We start from the raw sequence: 15,521 nt of genomic DNA on the forward strand, positions 1-15,521 counted from the left end.
AAAAAATAATTTTCGTATCTGACATTGCCCCGAAGAGAAATTTGAAAAGGGTGCTAAGAGCAAAAAGAAGAAAGAAAGAGAAGCTCACATTAATTTAATATCTGCTATGTGCTATGTGTAGGCTAGAGAGTTTTATATCTCATCTCACTTAATTCTGGCAGCCTGGGGAAAGTCAAGTTTCTAAGGATTAGGAAGAGGGGACAGGAAAACAGAACAAGGGAATTTGGGGTTCCAGTCCTAGCTCTCCTCTGTAAATTGAGTGGAGATTTAAGTAGAGTCATTCAATCATTCAACAAATATTTATTGAGCACATACTACATGCTGGACCCTGCTCTGGGTTGAGTTATAATAGTGAACAAAACAAAGACCCAGGGGCTTCCCTGGTGGCGCAGTGGTTGAGAGTCCGCCTGCTGATGCAGGGGACACGGGTTCGTGCCCCGGTCCGGGAAGATCCCACATGCCATGGAGCGGCTAAGCCCGTGGCCATGGCTGCTGAGCCTGTGTGTCCGGAGCCTGTGCTCCACAACGGGAGAGGCCACAACAGTGAGAGGCCCACGTACGGCCAAAAAAAAAAAAAAAAAAAAAAAAAAAAAGACCCAGCCATCAGGAAGCCAACATTCTAGTAACATCAGATGACCTCAGAGGCCTTCCAGCACTGACATCAGGGACTTGAGGATCTTTCCCAGGTTTGGCATCCCCTACCCACAGGAGAGAAGCCTAGGGTCTCCAAACAGATGGAGCTCTGTAGGTAGGTGTCCCAAAGCCAAGAAGGCATAAGGAAAAGGAAGTTTGCAGTCCTGGGGCTGAAGGCAGAGGCTCTTCCTCATGAAGATGTGGGTCAAAGTGAGCAGCCAAGAAGGAAACAGCCTCACTGGGGAAGTCCCCCCAAAATCTCACCTTCCCTGGCCTGCCCATGCTCTGGAGGGAGACAAGAGACAGAACTGAACCCCATGGGCTCCAGAGCAGGGCAGAGATGACCAAGAAAAAGAATACAGCCAGAGAACATGGCCCTTGTTCTTTCAGTTTGTACATATGTGTGCAAATGTGTGTGCACGTGCGCACGCGCGCACACCTCACAGAGACACCATGACCTTACGCCAGGTCCCTCATGCAACACACATCAAACCGATTTTCTCTGAGTAACCATGGTCCCAAACCTTGTGCCCAGGAGAAAGAACACTGTTCAGAGGGCTCCCAATTGACCCACATGTAAAAGCAAGGCTTGGACGAGAACCTCCCTGACCTGTGAGTTCCTTTGGGTAGGGACCAGTGTACCTCCCCACACCTCCTGCCTCTGCTTTCCCCTAAGCCTCCACCCACCAGAACCAGGGGAAAGCTCAGGCAGCCTTCTCTGAGGCCTTCTAGCCCCTGAACCTCTGTCCTGTCCAGGGAAGCCACTAAGCTAAGGAAGCCGATGTTCAGAACGAGTGATGTCTGCTGAACTGGTGAAGCTGACAGCTCAGTCCCAGAGGGGTTGAGTTAACACGCTGAGTCTGTGCCTTGAGTTATAGAAACTCCTCACCCGACACCACTCTTCCCCCTGCACTGTTGACAAAGCCTGAACAGTGGAGGATGTGGGAGGGGAGTCAGGAGTCCTGGCTCTGTGAGCCTCTGCTTCCCACCCCACTTTCCAGCTCCCACCTCCAATCTGCAAAACGAGAGGATTGTCACCCTTCCTAGTACTTGGAGGTGTCCTCATCATGTCCCAAAGTGCTTTATTAAACAATAATTTTTGGTAGGATACAAATGAACTTACTTACGAAACAGAAACAGACTCAGACATAGAAAACAAACTTATGGTTACCAGAGGGGAAGGAGGGGAAGGGAAAAATTAAGAGTTTGGGATTAGCAGATACAAACTACTCTATATAAAATAGATAAACAACAAGGTCCTGCTGTACAGCACAGGGAACTATAGTCAATCTCTTGTAATAAACTATAATGGAAAATAATATGAAAAAGAATTAAAAATGATTATGAAATATAAAAAAGCAATATTGGGGGGATGTTCAATGCTCTTATAATGGCTGGCACATATGCCTTATATAAAACAGCACCCAGGGCTTCCCTGGTGGGGCAGTGGTTGAGAGTCCGCCTGCCGATGCAGGGGACACGGGTTCGTGTCCCGGTCCGGGAAGATCCCACATGCCGTGGAGTGGCTGGGCCCGTGAGCCATGGCTGCTGAGCCTGCGCGTCCGGAGCCTGTGCTCCACGACGGGAGAGGCCACACCAGTGAGAGGCCCACATACCACAAAAAAAAAAAAAAAAAAAGCACCCACTGTCCATCCCTTGCCCTGCTACATTTTTCTTCATAGTACTATCTCCACTTGACATATTGTTCATTTACTGTCAATTTATTTGCTCACAGTGTTTGTACTGTCTGCCTCCCCCTGTTAGAATGTAGACTCCATGAGGGCAGAACTTACTTTCCTTTACACTGTATCCCAGTGCTTAGCAAAGTGCCCAGCACTTAGTGGGCCCTCTATAAATACTTTTTGAATGAATAGTAAATGCTCAGTAAATGCTAGCATTTTCATTTACATTATTACTAGACTCTCCCTTCCTGGGAGTTTGAAAGTAGGGGCGAGGGAGTGAGGAGGTGACAAACATCAGTATTAAGTGATTGGAGCACTTACCATGTGCCAGGTACTGTATCAGGAGTTTCAGTGCAATAACCTATTTAAGCCTCACAACCACCCTACGTGGTAATATTATTCCTATTTCACATGGGAGACAGCTGAGGCTCCAAGAGGCTATGGGACTTTCCTGTTGATTGACAGCCAGCACCAGCCCCAGACAGGATCCCTCCCTACATCTTTCTCTTCTTCTCCTCCTCCCCTCCCCTCCCCACCCCTTCCTTACTCTTCTCTTTCTCTCTCCCTCCCTCCTTCTCTGTCATCCTCTCATTTCCACTAGGAAACCACCTGGGTGCACAGACATTGTGGGAAACGCGGTAAAGGGTGACAATCTCTGTCTCACCCAAAGGGCTTGGTCTGACCCTGAGGCTGACCATGGCAGAGCCTCAGACAGAGAAAGCACTTTGGGAAGAACGCTGGCTTGTCAGGCTAACCTAGTTCAGTTAACTCGGAGACTGCAGATGTGTCAGTGGCTAAACTAAATACCTGAGCACTTAAAATAATCCTGTCTGGGCAAAAGACACCTCTTGCTGGAATCTGAGTCTCCTCCAGAATCCTATTTTGGTCCCTGGCAGCAAGCATGCCCTTCTCCCCATTCTGGCCAGCCTCTCATAGGCAAAGTTTTCCACTGCCCATCCTCCATCTGCACTCAGCACATGTCCTGCAGAGAGACAAGGGCCAGCTGCCTTCCGGCGACCTGTCACCAGAGACCCCCCTGCTCTGTTGGGAACTGATCCCAGCCTGTTCCCTGGCCAAGAGAATGCCAGAAACAAGGCTCATTTTTTTCTCTTGGGCCATGGGACACAGGAGCTAGAACAGCTCAACCTGGGACTGGGGAAATGTCGTTGATATTCCCAAATGATGCAATATTATGTACCATTAAAAAGACTGTTGAGAGAAAGATTTTCATTGCATGGGGGAAATGCTTACATTATAATGTTTTACAAAAAAAAAATATCATGTTCTCTGAAAAAAAGGTGGGCATAAGCTTGTATACATGTCATGATCACAAATATCTATTCTTGAAGGAATAGAAAATATGTGGAAGGAAATACACCAATATATTAGGTTGAACCAAATGAAATGGCTGATATTCAGCCATCTTGACCAACAAAAATGGCAACTGTATACAGTTTTAACCTAATATCTCTGGGAAATGGCATTACGGGTAACTTTTTTTCTTTGTTCTTTTTTAATAATTTTAAACTTTGATGCTTTGGATATATATTAACTTTTATATTCAGGCATTATTGTAAAGCAAAACAAACTGAAAAGGCACAGGGTACTCAGCATGGGCTTGTCACCCTGCCTCCACCTTGTCTTCACAGCCAGTCTGGGGTATCCCACGCCTTCTCCACCTGCCTTCCACATGCTCAGACAATGATGTAGGGATCAGATGGCCTCATGAGCTTAATATCTACATGCCGCTTATCACAGTAACATAGCTAAAGGAGGGATTATCTCAATCCTCAGAAACAGGCTAAGCCATAAGTCTTGGGACAGGTATTTTAAGTAGCTCTGCTTGTCAACCAGCTACAGGGATGGAGGCCTGAAATAGGGCGGCTTATGGCAGAAGCCCACATGAAGGCAAGCTGCCAATTTCTTCCCTCTCTTCTCTGGGCCTCAGTTTCCCTTCCTATTTTATTCTTGTATGTTTGTAGGTAGTATGTGTATAAGAGTGTGTGTGTGTGTGTGTGTGTGTGTATGTGTGTGTGTATGTGTGTGGTTCTCAACATGAGGCTCCTCCTTTCGTATGTGTTACATTCCTCTGTCTCTCCCAGCTGCAGCTGCCTCTCTCTCTGGGGTCATTTGGCCAGCATCCCCATGGCTGTGCTACTTCAGAGACACAGCATTGTTATCAATTCAGCCTGTCAGGCTTCCAGTCAGTTTGGCTCCTGTTCCCCTCAGTCTGGAAAGACTGGGCCTTTTCCCTTATCCTGGAGCTTTCTAGAAGCTCAGCAGTCTGGCCGGAAGAGAAACCCTCCCAGAGAGCTATGGGGGTGGGGGTGGGGGCAAAGGAGAGAGCAAGAGCCAGTGGGAGCCTGAATCACAGTGGAGAGGGTGGAAAAAGGAAAGCAATGCAAATCAAAGCTCTGTGCTTTTGCAGAACATGGAGCTAATTCTGGGGGAAAATAGGAAAACAGGCTCTGGTTATATGTGGTCCAACTCCCTCCCACAAGCAAGTCAGAGACTGCCTGTGTCTATCTAAGGAGCTGTAGTCAGGGTCATGGCCGCCAGCCAGGGCCAAAAGAAAGCCAGCGCCAAAAAAAAAAAAAAAATGCAGCTGCCTACAAGAAAGGCATTTCCTCCACTTCACCTTCCTCACTGGTAAAATGCAGGGGTGGGATGAGATAATAAAGTTCCTTCTTGCTTTAACATGCTATTACAATTCTCCCCCACTCCAGCTTATCTGCTCAGAGGCTAAAGACACTCCAAACAAGAATGCAAAAGAAGCAAAGTAAGGGCTTCCCTGGTGGCGCAGTGGTTGCGAGTCCGCCTGCCGATGCAGGGGACACGGGTTCGTGCCCCGGTCCGGGAAGATCCCACATGCCGCGGAGCGGCTGGGCCCGTGAGCCATGGCCGCTGAGCCTGCGTGTCCAGAGCCTGTGCTCCGCAACGGGAGAGGCCACAACAGTGAGAGGCCCACATACCGAAAAAAAAAAAAAAAAAGAAGCAAAGTAAGACATTGGCCAAACAAAAGAAGGAAAATAAGACACTGGCCAAACACTGTACTAGAGAAACACTCTTCCCAGCAAAGTGGGCAGGGGAAGAGGGGACCCTCAGACCTTGGTCAGCAAGGCCTCCATTAGACCCCACTATGATCCACAAGCCTTACCATTTCTATGTCAATGGATTTTGCCAGCAAATTTTAAAAATCAAGACCTGTTGTGGTGCCAGGTGGGAGGAGGTCCCCAGTGCTAGGAGGCACTGTCATGAAGTAACATCTTGACCAAAGCCTTAACTCAACAGAGCCCTTATCTCCATCTAAACTAAATTTAGATAGCTCAGTTCTAAAGCTGAAGACAGAGATGATGAATACCACACACCCCAAAATTACACTGCACCAGGCTCTGTCCTGAGCACTATACATACATTATCTCATTTTATGCTTCTAAAATCTCTGAGGTAGGTATATTATATTAAATGGGGGTATCCTCATTTGACAGATTAGGCAAGCAAGTCTTAGAGAAGCTAAGAAATGTGTCCAAATCCACAGGGCTAGGAAGAGAAGAAGGAGGGATTCCTCTGGCAGGCTCTCTGCCTCCAAACCTTCTCATCGTATTCTGCTTCAAGGGACACAGTAGTCACATGGCAACCATGGGAAATTGCAGGGACTAGAGTTGGTTTTCAGCATGTTCCCTCTCTTATCGTATTCTGCTTCAAGGGACACAGCGGTCACTTGGCAACCATAGAAAATTGCAGGAACTAGAGTTGGTTTTCAGGATGTTCCCACTCTTCTCCCCTAGTAAGGGCAGCCTCAACCTCAGCCCAGACTTCTACAGAAACAGAATTATCCCCCTAGATCTGATTGCAGAGAGTTGGTTTGCATTCCTGGACCTCTGAAAGCTCTACCAGTAACAATGATTCCTATAGCCCCTGAGAGCAAAGAAGCAAGGTAGGTCTGCAAGACACTACCCAGAGAGCTTCTAGGGATTTGACCCAAGGAGCAAGGGAGTGAGAAGCCAGGCCAGCAAAGTCATGAGGCCACCCAGATTTGTGTCCAGGTTTCCATCTCACTTTTCCACTCTCTTCCCTCCTTTTAACCCCACAAGCCACAATCCCCAACCCATAACAACCAGGACCCAAAAATCTCACATTTCACAACCCAAGTTTTGCTTCCCTCTGATCCAACTCTTTCTCTAAGTGTCCCTTTTCATTTTCTTCTATCCCCTCAAAACTTACTCATTCTGGGTCTTATTCTCTTAGGGGCCTTTGCAAAAGCCACAGCTAATTTTCTGATAAGCAAACCCTTCCTGAAATATAAGTGATGATAGATTAACAAGATGCCTTCCCCAAGGGTGTCTGCATTTTAAACAAAGAGCTCAACGATGCTTCATCCAAAAGAATAAATCCCCAATAGTAGGAGCTTTGAAAGTTTCATACATTCTAAGAACTTCTGGGAAATAGGAGGGCAGATATTTTGGTCAGAGACAGGCTCAAAGTCCTCTGTGAGCGGAGGACAAGGACCTCAGGATGGATATGAACACATCCTCACATCCTCTGCCTACACATTAGCCATGCTAAACGTCAAGAAAACAGATGACTTTCAAACACAGAAAGGCAGTGGTTGTTGGGGTGTGTGCCTGTGGGTGTGAGTGTGCTTCTGTGCATGTGTGTGTGTGTGTGTGTGTGTGGAGGAGGGGACGTCAACTGGCTACTGCTCCTTAGCTTGTTTCCAAGAGATAAAAATGACAGCTGTTTGGTTTACACAGCTAATTAACCTGAGGAATGCACTGTGTAAGATTGTTATGAAGGCAGCTGGGTAATTAAGTTTTCCCCCAGAAAGGAAGGGAGTGGGGGATAAATAAAGCATTTAAGGGAACAGACACAACATTGGAGAAGACATTGTCAGGAGCAGAAATCAGGGCTGGAAAACTTCCAGGCGAAGCCCACTGGTTCCCAAGGAGCGTGCACCAGCCCAGAGATGACTGAAGGTCATGGCTCAGCCCCTGCCAGCACCCACCTGACAGAGACGATGGCCAACCCTCAGGGTCACATACAGCCCAGCCAGAAGTTGGCAGAGATGTTAGAGCTGAACAAACAAAGGCTGACTAACGCAACTCCTTCATTTCATGAATGGGGAAATGGTGGTCTAGACAGAAACCATGACCTTCTTGAGGTCACGTTACTATTCTAAGTGTCAGAGCCAGGACCAGACCTAGAGAGTCTTCACCCCCAGTTGGGTGACTTCATTAACCACGACCACTTCCAGATTTCCCAGCAGCCCACTGCAAATCAGATGGACAGCGGTCACCTTGGAAGCAGAAAGTGGGCTGGCCCAAGGGCAGTTTGATTTCAATAAGTATGTGAGGGCTTCCCTGGTGGCGCAGTGGTTGAGAGTCCGCCTGCCGATGCAGGGGATACGGGTTTGTGCCCCGGTCCAGGAGGATCCCACATGCCACGGAGCGGCTGGGCCCATGAGCCATGGCCGCTGAGCCTGCGCGTCTGGAGCCTGTGCTCCGCAACTGGAGAGGCCACAACAGTGAGAGGCCCGCGTACCACAAAAAGAAAAAATAATAATCAGTAAGTATGCGAGAGTGTGTCCTGATCCAGGAAGAAGAGCTCAAGAGCATGATTCACAGATGCGGAGGCCCCTGCATGCGGACACATGTCTGGGTAGGTGGGGAGAGGGGGATGGGACATTTAGCATCTTCCAGACACCAGCCCAGTGGTCACTTGGCTCCTTCCTTTATACAGTCCTCACAACAACTGTTTGAAGTGGGTGCTGTCATTACTCCTATTTTTCAAATGAAGAACTAAGGCTCAGAGGAAGCACAGACGAGAATAAGGGTAGGGAGACATCACAGACATTTTCATCCATGCCTTGGGTTTTAGGGAAAAACGGTGCAGTGAGTTTACTCAGAGGTTACCTAGGAGCTGGAAGAGAGGGAACCAGGGGACAGGGTGGGACTGCAGCCTCGGGCCATTTTGATAAAGACCAGCCTGGGTTCAAGCCTGGACAGTTAATGGGTAGTCAAGGCAGGTAGGCCCAGAAGGGCAAAGCTGGGTTGGGGTGGGCGCATAAGGCAAAGCTGGCCGAGTCGTATGTCCATCGTAAAGGCTGCAATATGGACCCAAAACCCATAGAAGCCGGCCCTCAAGGCCAATAAGATTGATCCAGTGAGACAAAATTAGGCAGAAGAGGTGACATGCTAACAGGCTAAGATTGACCCACGAGAAAGGAGCCACACTGAGATCAGGAGCTGGGAGAGACAATTTTGGAACAGGAAGGAGTCCCCACTGTTCCTGAGTTTCTTCAGGGTTGGCAGGGGGCAGCGAGCAATGCTAAAATGTCCAAGAGTCATAAATCTCTAATGCACTTACATTTATGCCATACCAGTAGGCAGGCAGGCAGCAGGTGCTGGGTGACTTTTACTGGGATCAGGGCTCACCATGTCACCCCTGCTTGAAAATAGAACAGAGGCAGTAACCAGAGGCTATGACTTAAGGAAGGTATGTATATGGAGGTGGGAGCTGGTAGAGGGGGATGCAGGGGGATTGAAGGGACAGGCCCTAGGAATGCAGCTCTGCACCACGCCACCTTCCCTTCCAGCTGGGGCTGGCCACTGCACCCCCATCTCTAACTACTCAGAAAACTCAGTACCTATGTGTTTCCATCAGAAGTTTGGGGGTCCCAGCACACATCCAAATTTTCCCAATAGCTCACGGGGATAATAAGAGCCACCTCATGGGGTATTGTGAAAATTAATTGAGATAACTTATATAAAACTCTTAGTAGAGTGCCTGAGACATGTCATATGTGCTTAATAAGTTATAGTTACTATAATATCATTTAATAATAAAATAAACTTCAAAACTGAAATTGGAACTCATCAGAGTTAAATCTGGATTCCTAATTTTCGTCACACAGCTGCCCCTGCACCAAGTGAGGGTTCAGGGTACACCTGTACAGAAGGGTATCTGTGCCTTTAGTGTGTGTCTTCACTGCTGGCAACCAGTGGCCTCTAGGTGGTTAGGTAGGGAAGGGAGAAGGAAAGAGAAATCAGAAAAGGCAGAGAGGAGACAGGTGGGGGAGAGAAGTTGGTTCTCAGCAGGCAGCTCATTCCCAAAGAAAATTGGAGCAAAGAGCGACCTTAAAGACCATTTCTCTGACACTCATTCATGGAAGAGGAAAGGAAGACTTAGAGAGGGGTAATATTTTGCCCAAGATCACACCACAAGTTAGTGGCAGACCTGGGGCTACACACTGCACTCAAGATGCCCTATCCTCCACTCTTCCAAGAGGTTACATGGATTTATTCCCCCTTATAGAAAAAGGAGAAAAAGAACCAATGCTTCTCAACTTTCACAGCACTGAAATAGCTGAGATTTATCCATCCCCATGGTTTCAAAAGTCTAGATTTCTCTTTTGCAAGCACCCAGTTTTTCTCTCAAGGGGCTGCTTAAGAGCAAGGGAAGCAGTTGTCTCCCTGGGGCATTTGAGAGAGGCAGAGGGCAGGTCAGGATGAAGCCAAAAGCCCAGCCTAGAGGGAAAGAGGCTGTCCAGACAGGGCTGTGGCTGAGGAACATCCCAACACAGGGGCCTATGATCTCTCCTTGCTTCCCATCCCAGAAGACGGATCAGCCCAAGGAAGGGAATCAGCAGAGGACTCCCTGAAAATTTTAGACACGGCTCAGTGGCACAAGATTGGAGGATGTGTAGGAAGGCAGCAACTAAAGCCATTCTGTGCCCTGGAAGGCTCAATACTGCCAGGTCCCCTGATGCTTGTGGAGTAATCTGGGCTCACAGGGAGGACTTGCCTGATGCTGGCCATCTTACCCAACACTGTCAAATGGGCTTTCCCACATCCAAGTGGGTGAGATGCAGAAACCACAGCCATCTCTGCTCAGCACCTCCAAAGCCACTATACAGTACCACCTATGATTAAAAAGTGGCCAAAAGAACACTGGGGACTGGAAGGGCAGGGAGGCCAGAGATGGGATCAGATACCATCTCCATGGTCCTGAGGACAAGGACCACCCAGAAAGAGGAAACCACAGACAACCCAAGCCTCCTTCATGGCCATTAATCTCTCTCACTCCCTTTCTCTCTCTATCTTTTTACCCCCAAGAGATGCAGAGGCTCAAGGGAAAACCACTCCCTCACTCTTCCCTTTTTCCAAACCTGTGTTTTGAGGGCATAAAAAATGGCCAAATGAGACAGGCAGCTGGGAAACAAGAAAACACTGAGTGATTTCCACCTTGGTAAACACAAGGAGCAAGGAAAGACCCCAACCTTGTTGAAGGGAAAAAAAAAAAAAAGAAAACCAAAGTTCCTACCAGAAAGGTCCAGAGGCAAAGTAGAAGAAAAATCTCAACGGCTCTTTGAAACAAATCAGTTGCCTAAATAGGTGATGAGAATTGACGTAGGTCAAAGAGTTCCAGTGCCTGGATTTGCTCAGCTCTTTTCCTTATCAGCTGAGCCACTGAACCTCCTTGCTAACCTCAAGTCACTTCCTTGTTTGTCTCACTGATCTGTGTCCTTTAACGGTAATTTGAATATATCCCCCGGGGGAGGGATAAATTAGGAGGTTGGGATTAACAGATACACACTGCTATATATAAAACAGATAACCAACAAGGACCTACTGTATAACACAAGGAACTATGTTCAATGTCTTATAATAACCTATAATGGAAAAGAATCTAAAAAAGAATATAACTCAATCACTTTGCTATACACCTGAAACTAATACAACATTGTAAGTCAACTATACTTCAAAAAAATTTTTTTTAATTAAAAAAAATTCTACAAAAAAAGATGTCTCCCACTTCTCCCGGAGTGGTGGAACATGTGGACCAAACATGCAGAGGCTGAGAGGTAAGTCATACGTGACGACTGCAAAACATAGAAGGATAAACTCCAGCCTATAATCATTTGGTAGCTCCAGCCACACCCTTTCCCCAACACTAGCCAAAGAGATGGCAGCAAGGGAGGGGCCATGGCACAGCTCAGCTCCCCCTTCAGCAAGAACACAAGCCTTGCACACATCCCAGCATCTGTGCTCCACCAGCCTTGACGCTGTCCACCAAAGATGGCACCGTACACCCCACGCACCTAAAGGATCCCCATCTATCTGATTGCTTATTCCCAAGACTTGGAAAACTGTCCTGCCCAGGCCCAGGGGCTGAGAAAAACTCCAGCTTTATCAAGCAAAAGAGAGAAAGGAGCTATTCCGCTAGTTCTGAGTACATTTTCTCTTGCCCAACAAAGGTGAAAATTCCTTAGAGGCAGAGATCTGGTCTTACGCTTTTCTTGTACTCCCCACAGCGCATGGATCTAAGCTGATACCAAGTCCACTCTAAGTATTCAGTGAACAGATGGCAGGCTTCCCCATCCCCGCCCCAGCTCGCCTTCTTCCAGCCCCCCGAGGCCATGGAGGAAGAGCCTACCTCTCCATACTGGACGCAGTAGGTCTCAGGCTTGGCCAGGCCACAGGTAGATGAAGCTCGGAGAAACCGGGTCCTCCCAATGAGCAGGTCCCCAATGGGTGGATAGCAGGCCCCACGGGAGCAGGCTTGCTGGGCACACAGGATGCTGGGCAAGACTGAAATCACAGGGGGTACAGGCAGGGGTGCAGCCTAGAGAGAAGAGGGTCTAGCCGGCCACCCCAGTGTGCCTCATGGAAGCCGACATCGATCAGCAAGACTAGACCCTCTTCTCCACCTTCTTCATGCTCCCACCTGCTGGTTGTGGGAATAATCGCAATCCTGATGCTGTTTGCTAAAAAAGCTGATTTTATAGTCTGTAGCCCCCTAAAAAGAAAGGAGGAGAAACACTGGCAACTAAAAAGCCCGGATGATCCTGAAATGTAGCATCTATATGTGGCTTTTTAGAACAGAGTTGCAGACACACGCTCAGCCACCAGGACATGGCCCACAACTCTCCTCACCTGCAGCGTGGCCTCTGTCAACAGCCCAGAGTAGTGCTGGCTGCTGGCTCTTTGTGGGACACTGAGAGATACCTGCATTCTGTCTGCTTCTTTATCTGTAAAGGTGACCCTGCCACGCTTTGGGAGTACCCAGCTGCAATTCACTGGACATCAAGAACTCAAGCCATGATGGCTCTGGGACCAGCTTGAGAGTGAGAGGATGGGAAATAAACCATGCAGGGCACTGGGGAAGCCACAAACCACCCTCAGGTAGGAAGAAGACATTTGGGAGCCTCTCAAGATCATCTTCTTCAAAGGCCCCCAGGACAGAGAAACCTCATGGACATCCCGGTAGACAAGTGTCCCAAACCCAAAGACCCCAGGGTGACTGGTGATGCTCACACTTTGGTAGACTGTCCTCCTACCCACGGCTGTCCCCTCCCTGGTATATGACAGCGCCTGGAAGGATGGGAAGGGATACTTACCAAAACACAGGAGAAGGAGCGGCCTCATCTTCAGCCAATGGGATGATCCCCACCCAGGACCTCACCTGGGACAGAACAAAGTAGCCTGGGTGAAACCATGCAAACCCTTAGGGTGCACCAGCCCTTTGCTGTTTCTGGACTCATGTTTTCTCAGAAACCTTTACTTAGGGTCTTGACCTAGGGCACTTCTGAGCAGCAGGTGCATCTGTAGCCAAAAACTTGGAAAATGCCAGAGACCTGGCCCCCGTCCCAGCTGGCATGTGACTTCCAGGGTGCCCTGGGATAATGCCACCCCCTCCCTGACTCCAGCTTCCCCCTTTGAAATAGAGAGGAGGAGGATCGACACTGCCCTACCCCACATGGTCAGAAGGACAATGTGGGGAGCAGGAAAGAGCTGGACCCTTTGCAGGAGAAGTCCGGGGCCTTGATGCCTCCCCAAGAAAGAGGAGTGTCCTTTCTCAGGGCCTGGCCCACCTACAGGTGCAATGATGAGTGGGTCAAAGAGGCTGAGGACCTGGAGCTGAGCCCTCTCCTGCTATTGGCATGGTCTTCAGTACTACACAGAGCCACCCCGAGAGTGAGGCTGTGATGGCCACATCTCTGGGCTGGGCAGGTAGTGGAATATGATGGAAAGGCAGGCCTAGCAGTCTTTAAAATTGAGTAAGCAGAGGAATGGATAAAGAAGATGTGGCACCTATATACAATGGAATATTACTCAGCCTTAAAAAGGAACAAAATTGGGTCATTTGTAGAGATGTGGATGGACCTAGAGACTGTCATACAGAGTGAAGTAAGTCAGAAAGAGAAAAACAAATATCATATATTAACGCATATATGTGCAATCTGAAAAAACTGGTATAGACGATTTATTTACAAAGCAGAAATAGAGACACAGACGTAGAGAACAAACGTATGGATACCAAGGGGAAAGGGGTGCGGTGGGATGAACTGGGAGATTGGGATTGACATATATACACTATTGAGACTATGTATAAAATAGATAACTAATGAGAACCTACTGTATAGCACAGGGAACTCTACTCAGTGCTCTGTGGTGACCTAAATGGGAAGGAAATCCAAAAAATAAGTGATATATGTATACGGATAGCTGATTCACTTTGCTCTACAGTAGAAACTAACACAACATTATAAAGCAACTATACTCTAATAAAAACTTTTAAAAAGAAAATTAAAAAAAAAGAGTGAGTGAGGAGTTCATCCGAACTGGAAGCAACCCAAAATGTCTCTAGTGATGGGCTGGGGCTGTACAGGAGACATGGGGGTTGGGAGGCCACAGAGCAAGGATTCTGAAGGAGGCTAGGGGTGGATATTCAAAGGGTCCTAGAGGCAAATGCCCCACCCTGTTCATGCAGTGCCCACCTCTGCCTTGGATCAGATGCTCACTCTGCTCCAATGACGGCCACAAACTCCTCTGGCTGGGATGGAAGGATGGGGGTTTGGAAAGGCAGGGGAAAGGGGGGACCAGGGATACTCCTACATCTTTAAATCTTACATCCTAATGCTTCAAAATCTTTCCTTCCAATCCCCTACCAGAGGAGTCAGGGGCCCAGGGAAGAGACAGGTGGCCTGAGGTGACACAGCCAATTGTGGCCTAAGAGGGAGACCCGTCTTCTGGCTTCCTCCAGCTCTATCTCTGCTCTCCCATCCAGGGGCTGGAACCACACCCACACCCGGAACTAGGCATTCTGGGCAGCCCTAGCTGGGCCAGCCCACCCTCTCCTCGTCTCTTTGTGTTCAGTCCCAACTCTGAACCTGCTTTCTTCTAAGTCACTGAGATGCTTATCAGTTGTGAAAAAGAAATCCAAACAATGGCAGACATTAAACCTAGCCTTCCGGATCTTAGCTGGCTCAGCTGAGTTCCCAGGAAGAGGAATGAATCAGGCCCTGCAACCAGGCCCCAGACACCCAGATACACAGCCCTTGTCCCACATCCGGCCCCCACCAGGCAGGTGAAGGCAGGTAACGTACCTCACTCCTTGCTGCCACGGTTCTTTCTCCAGATCGCCTCTCTGAGAGCGCGCCTTGAATGTGGGAGTCCCCTCTCCTGGCTCCTAGGTTTTAAACAACGGCCTCACCTCTGGAGAGGTCCTGGCTGGGCGTTACCCACTGCAGGGCGGGACTCAGGAATCTGGCAGCTGGCACACCCATCTGTAGTCACTGCACCCTCAACCTCACCCCCACCCCCACCCCCAGACAGGACTGGACAGGTGGGTCGGTCTCAGAGGCCTCACAGCAAGCTCGGCAGAACCCGCCTGCCTGTGGGTGCCTTGTGGGGCGAATGTTAGTGATCTTTGGAGACCAGGATTCCTGGCGGAGGGGTGGGGGGGGAAGGACACTGGCATCTGTGACAGGCACTGCGCTTGGCACTTTCCCAAGGCCCGTAGAGGTCAGCCTCCTCTGGTGTCCTGGACCAACCTGGACAGAAGACCAAGCAGAGAACACAAGGATCAGGGCTTCTATATAAGGTGTTATAGCCCCAGACCGGTCACTGAGCTGGAAGGGAAAAAGACGCGAACATCCAGGACCCTGGAAAGCACCAGACCCCTCCCAAGGGAAAACAAAAAAATGGAAAATCCCTGCTTCTTGGGGGATTAAAACGCTATGGTTCATCAGGAAGGGGTCAAAGCCCAACTCACCCAAGAAAAGCTTAAGAGGAATAAACAGGAATGAACTCTAAATGTCTCCCTTCAGGCTCCCTCGCAGCCTTGGCAGGGAGCCCAAGGACAGGTAACTACTTGTGAGTCATGGCTCCCAGCTCGGGAAGGGCTGCTCTCCTAGCCCCTCCC

The 15,521-nt window shown here is 48.8% G+C and overlaps 1 protein-coding gene across 1 annotated transcript in view; it reads right to left on the reverse strand.

The window, feature by feature from the left end:
• Positions 1 to 12,742, reverse strand: part of LOC132483159 (laminin subunit beta-3-like) — a 39,395-nt gene extending 26,653 nt beyond the window's left edge. The window contains exons 1-2 of the mRNA XM_060088407.1: positions 12,715 to 12,742; positions 11,751 to 11,905 (exon numbers count right to left, since the gene is read on the reverse strand). Coding sequence (XP_059944390.1) covers positions 11,751 to 11,905; positions 12,715 to 12,742 — 183 coding nt within the window. The remainder of the gene's footprint in view (positions 1 to 11,750; positions 11,906 to 12,714) is intronic.
• Positions 12,743 to 15,521: the final 2,779 nt, after the last annotated feature.

Source organism: Mesoplodon densirostris, chromosome 2 (genome assembly GCF_025265405.1).
Source record: "Mesoplodon densirostris isolate mMesDen1 chromosome 2, mMesDen1 primary haplotype, whole genome shotgun sequence".
In the NCBI taxonomy this organism is placed as follows: domain Eukaryota; kingdom Metazoa; phylum Chordata; class Mammalia; order Artiodactyla; family Ziphiidae; genus Mesoplodon; species Mesoplodon densirostris.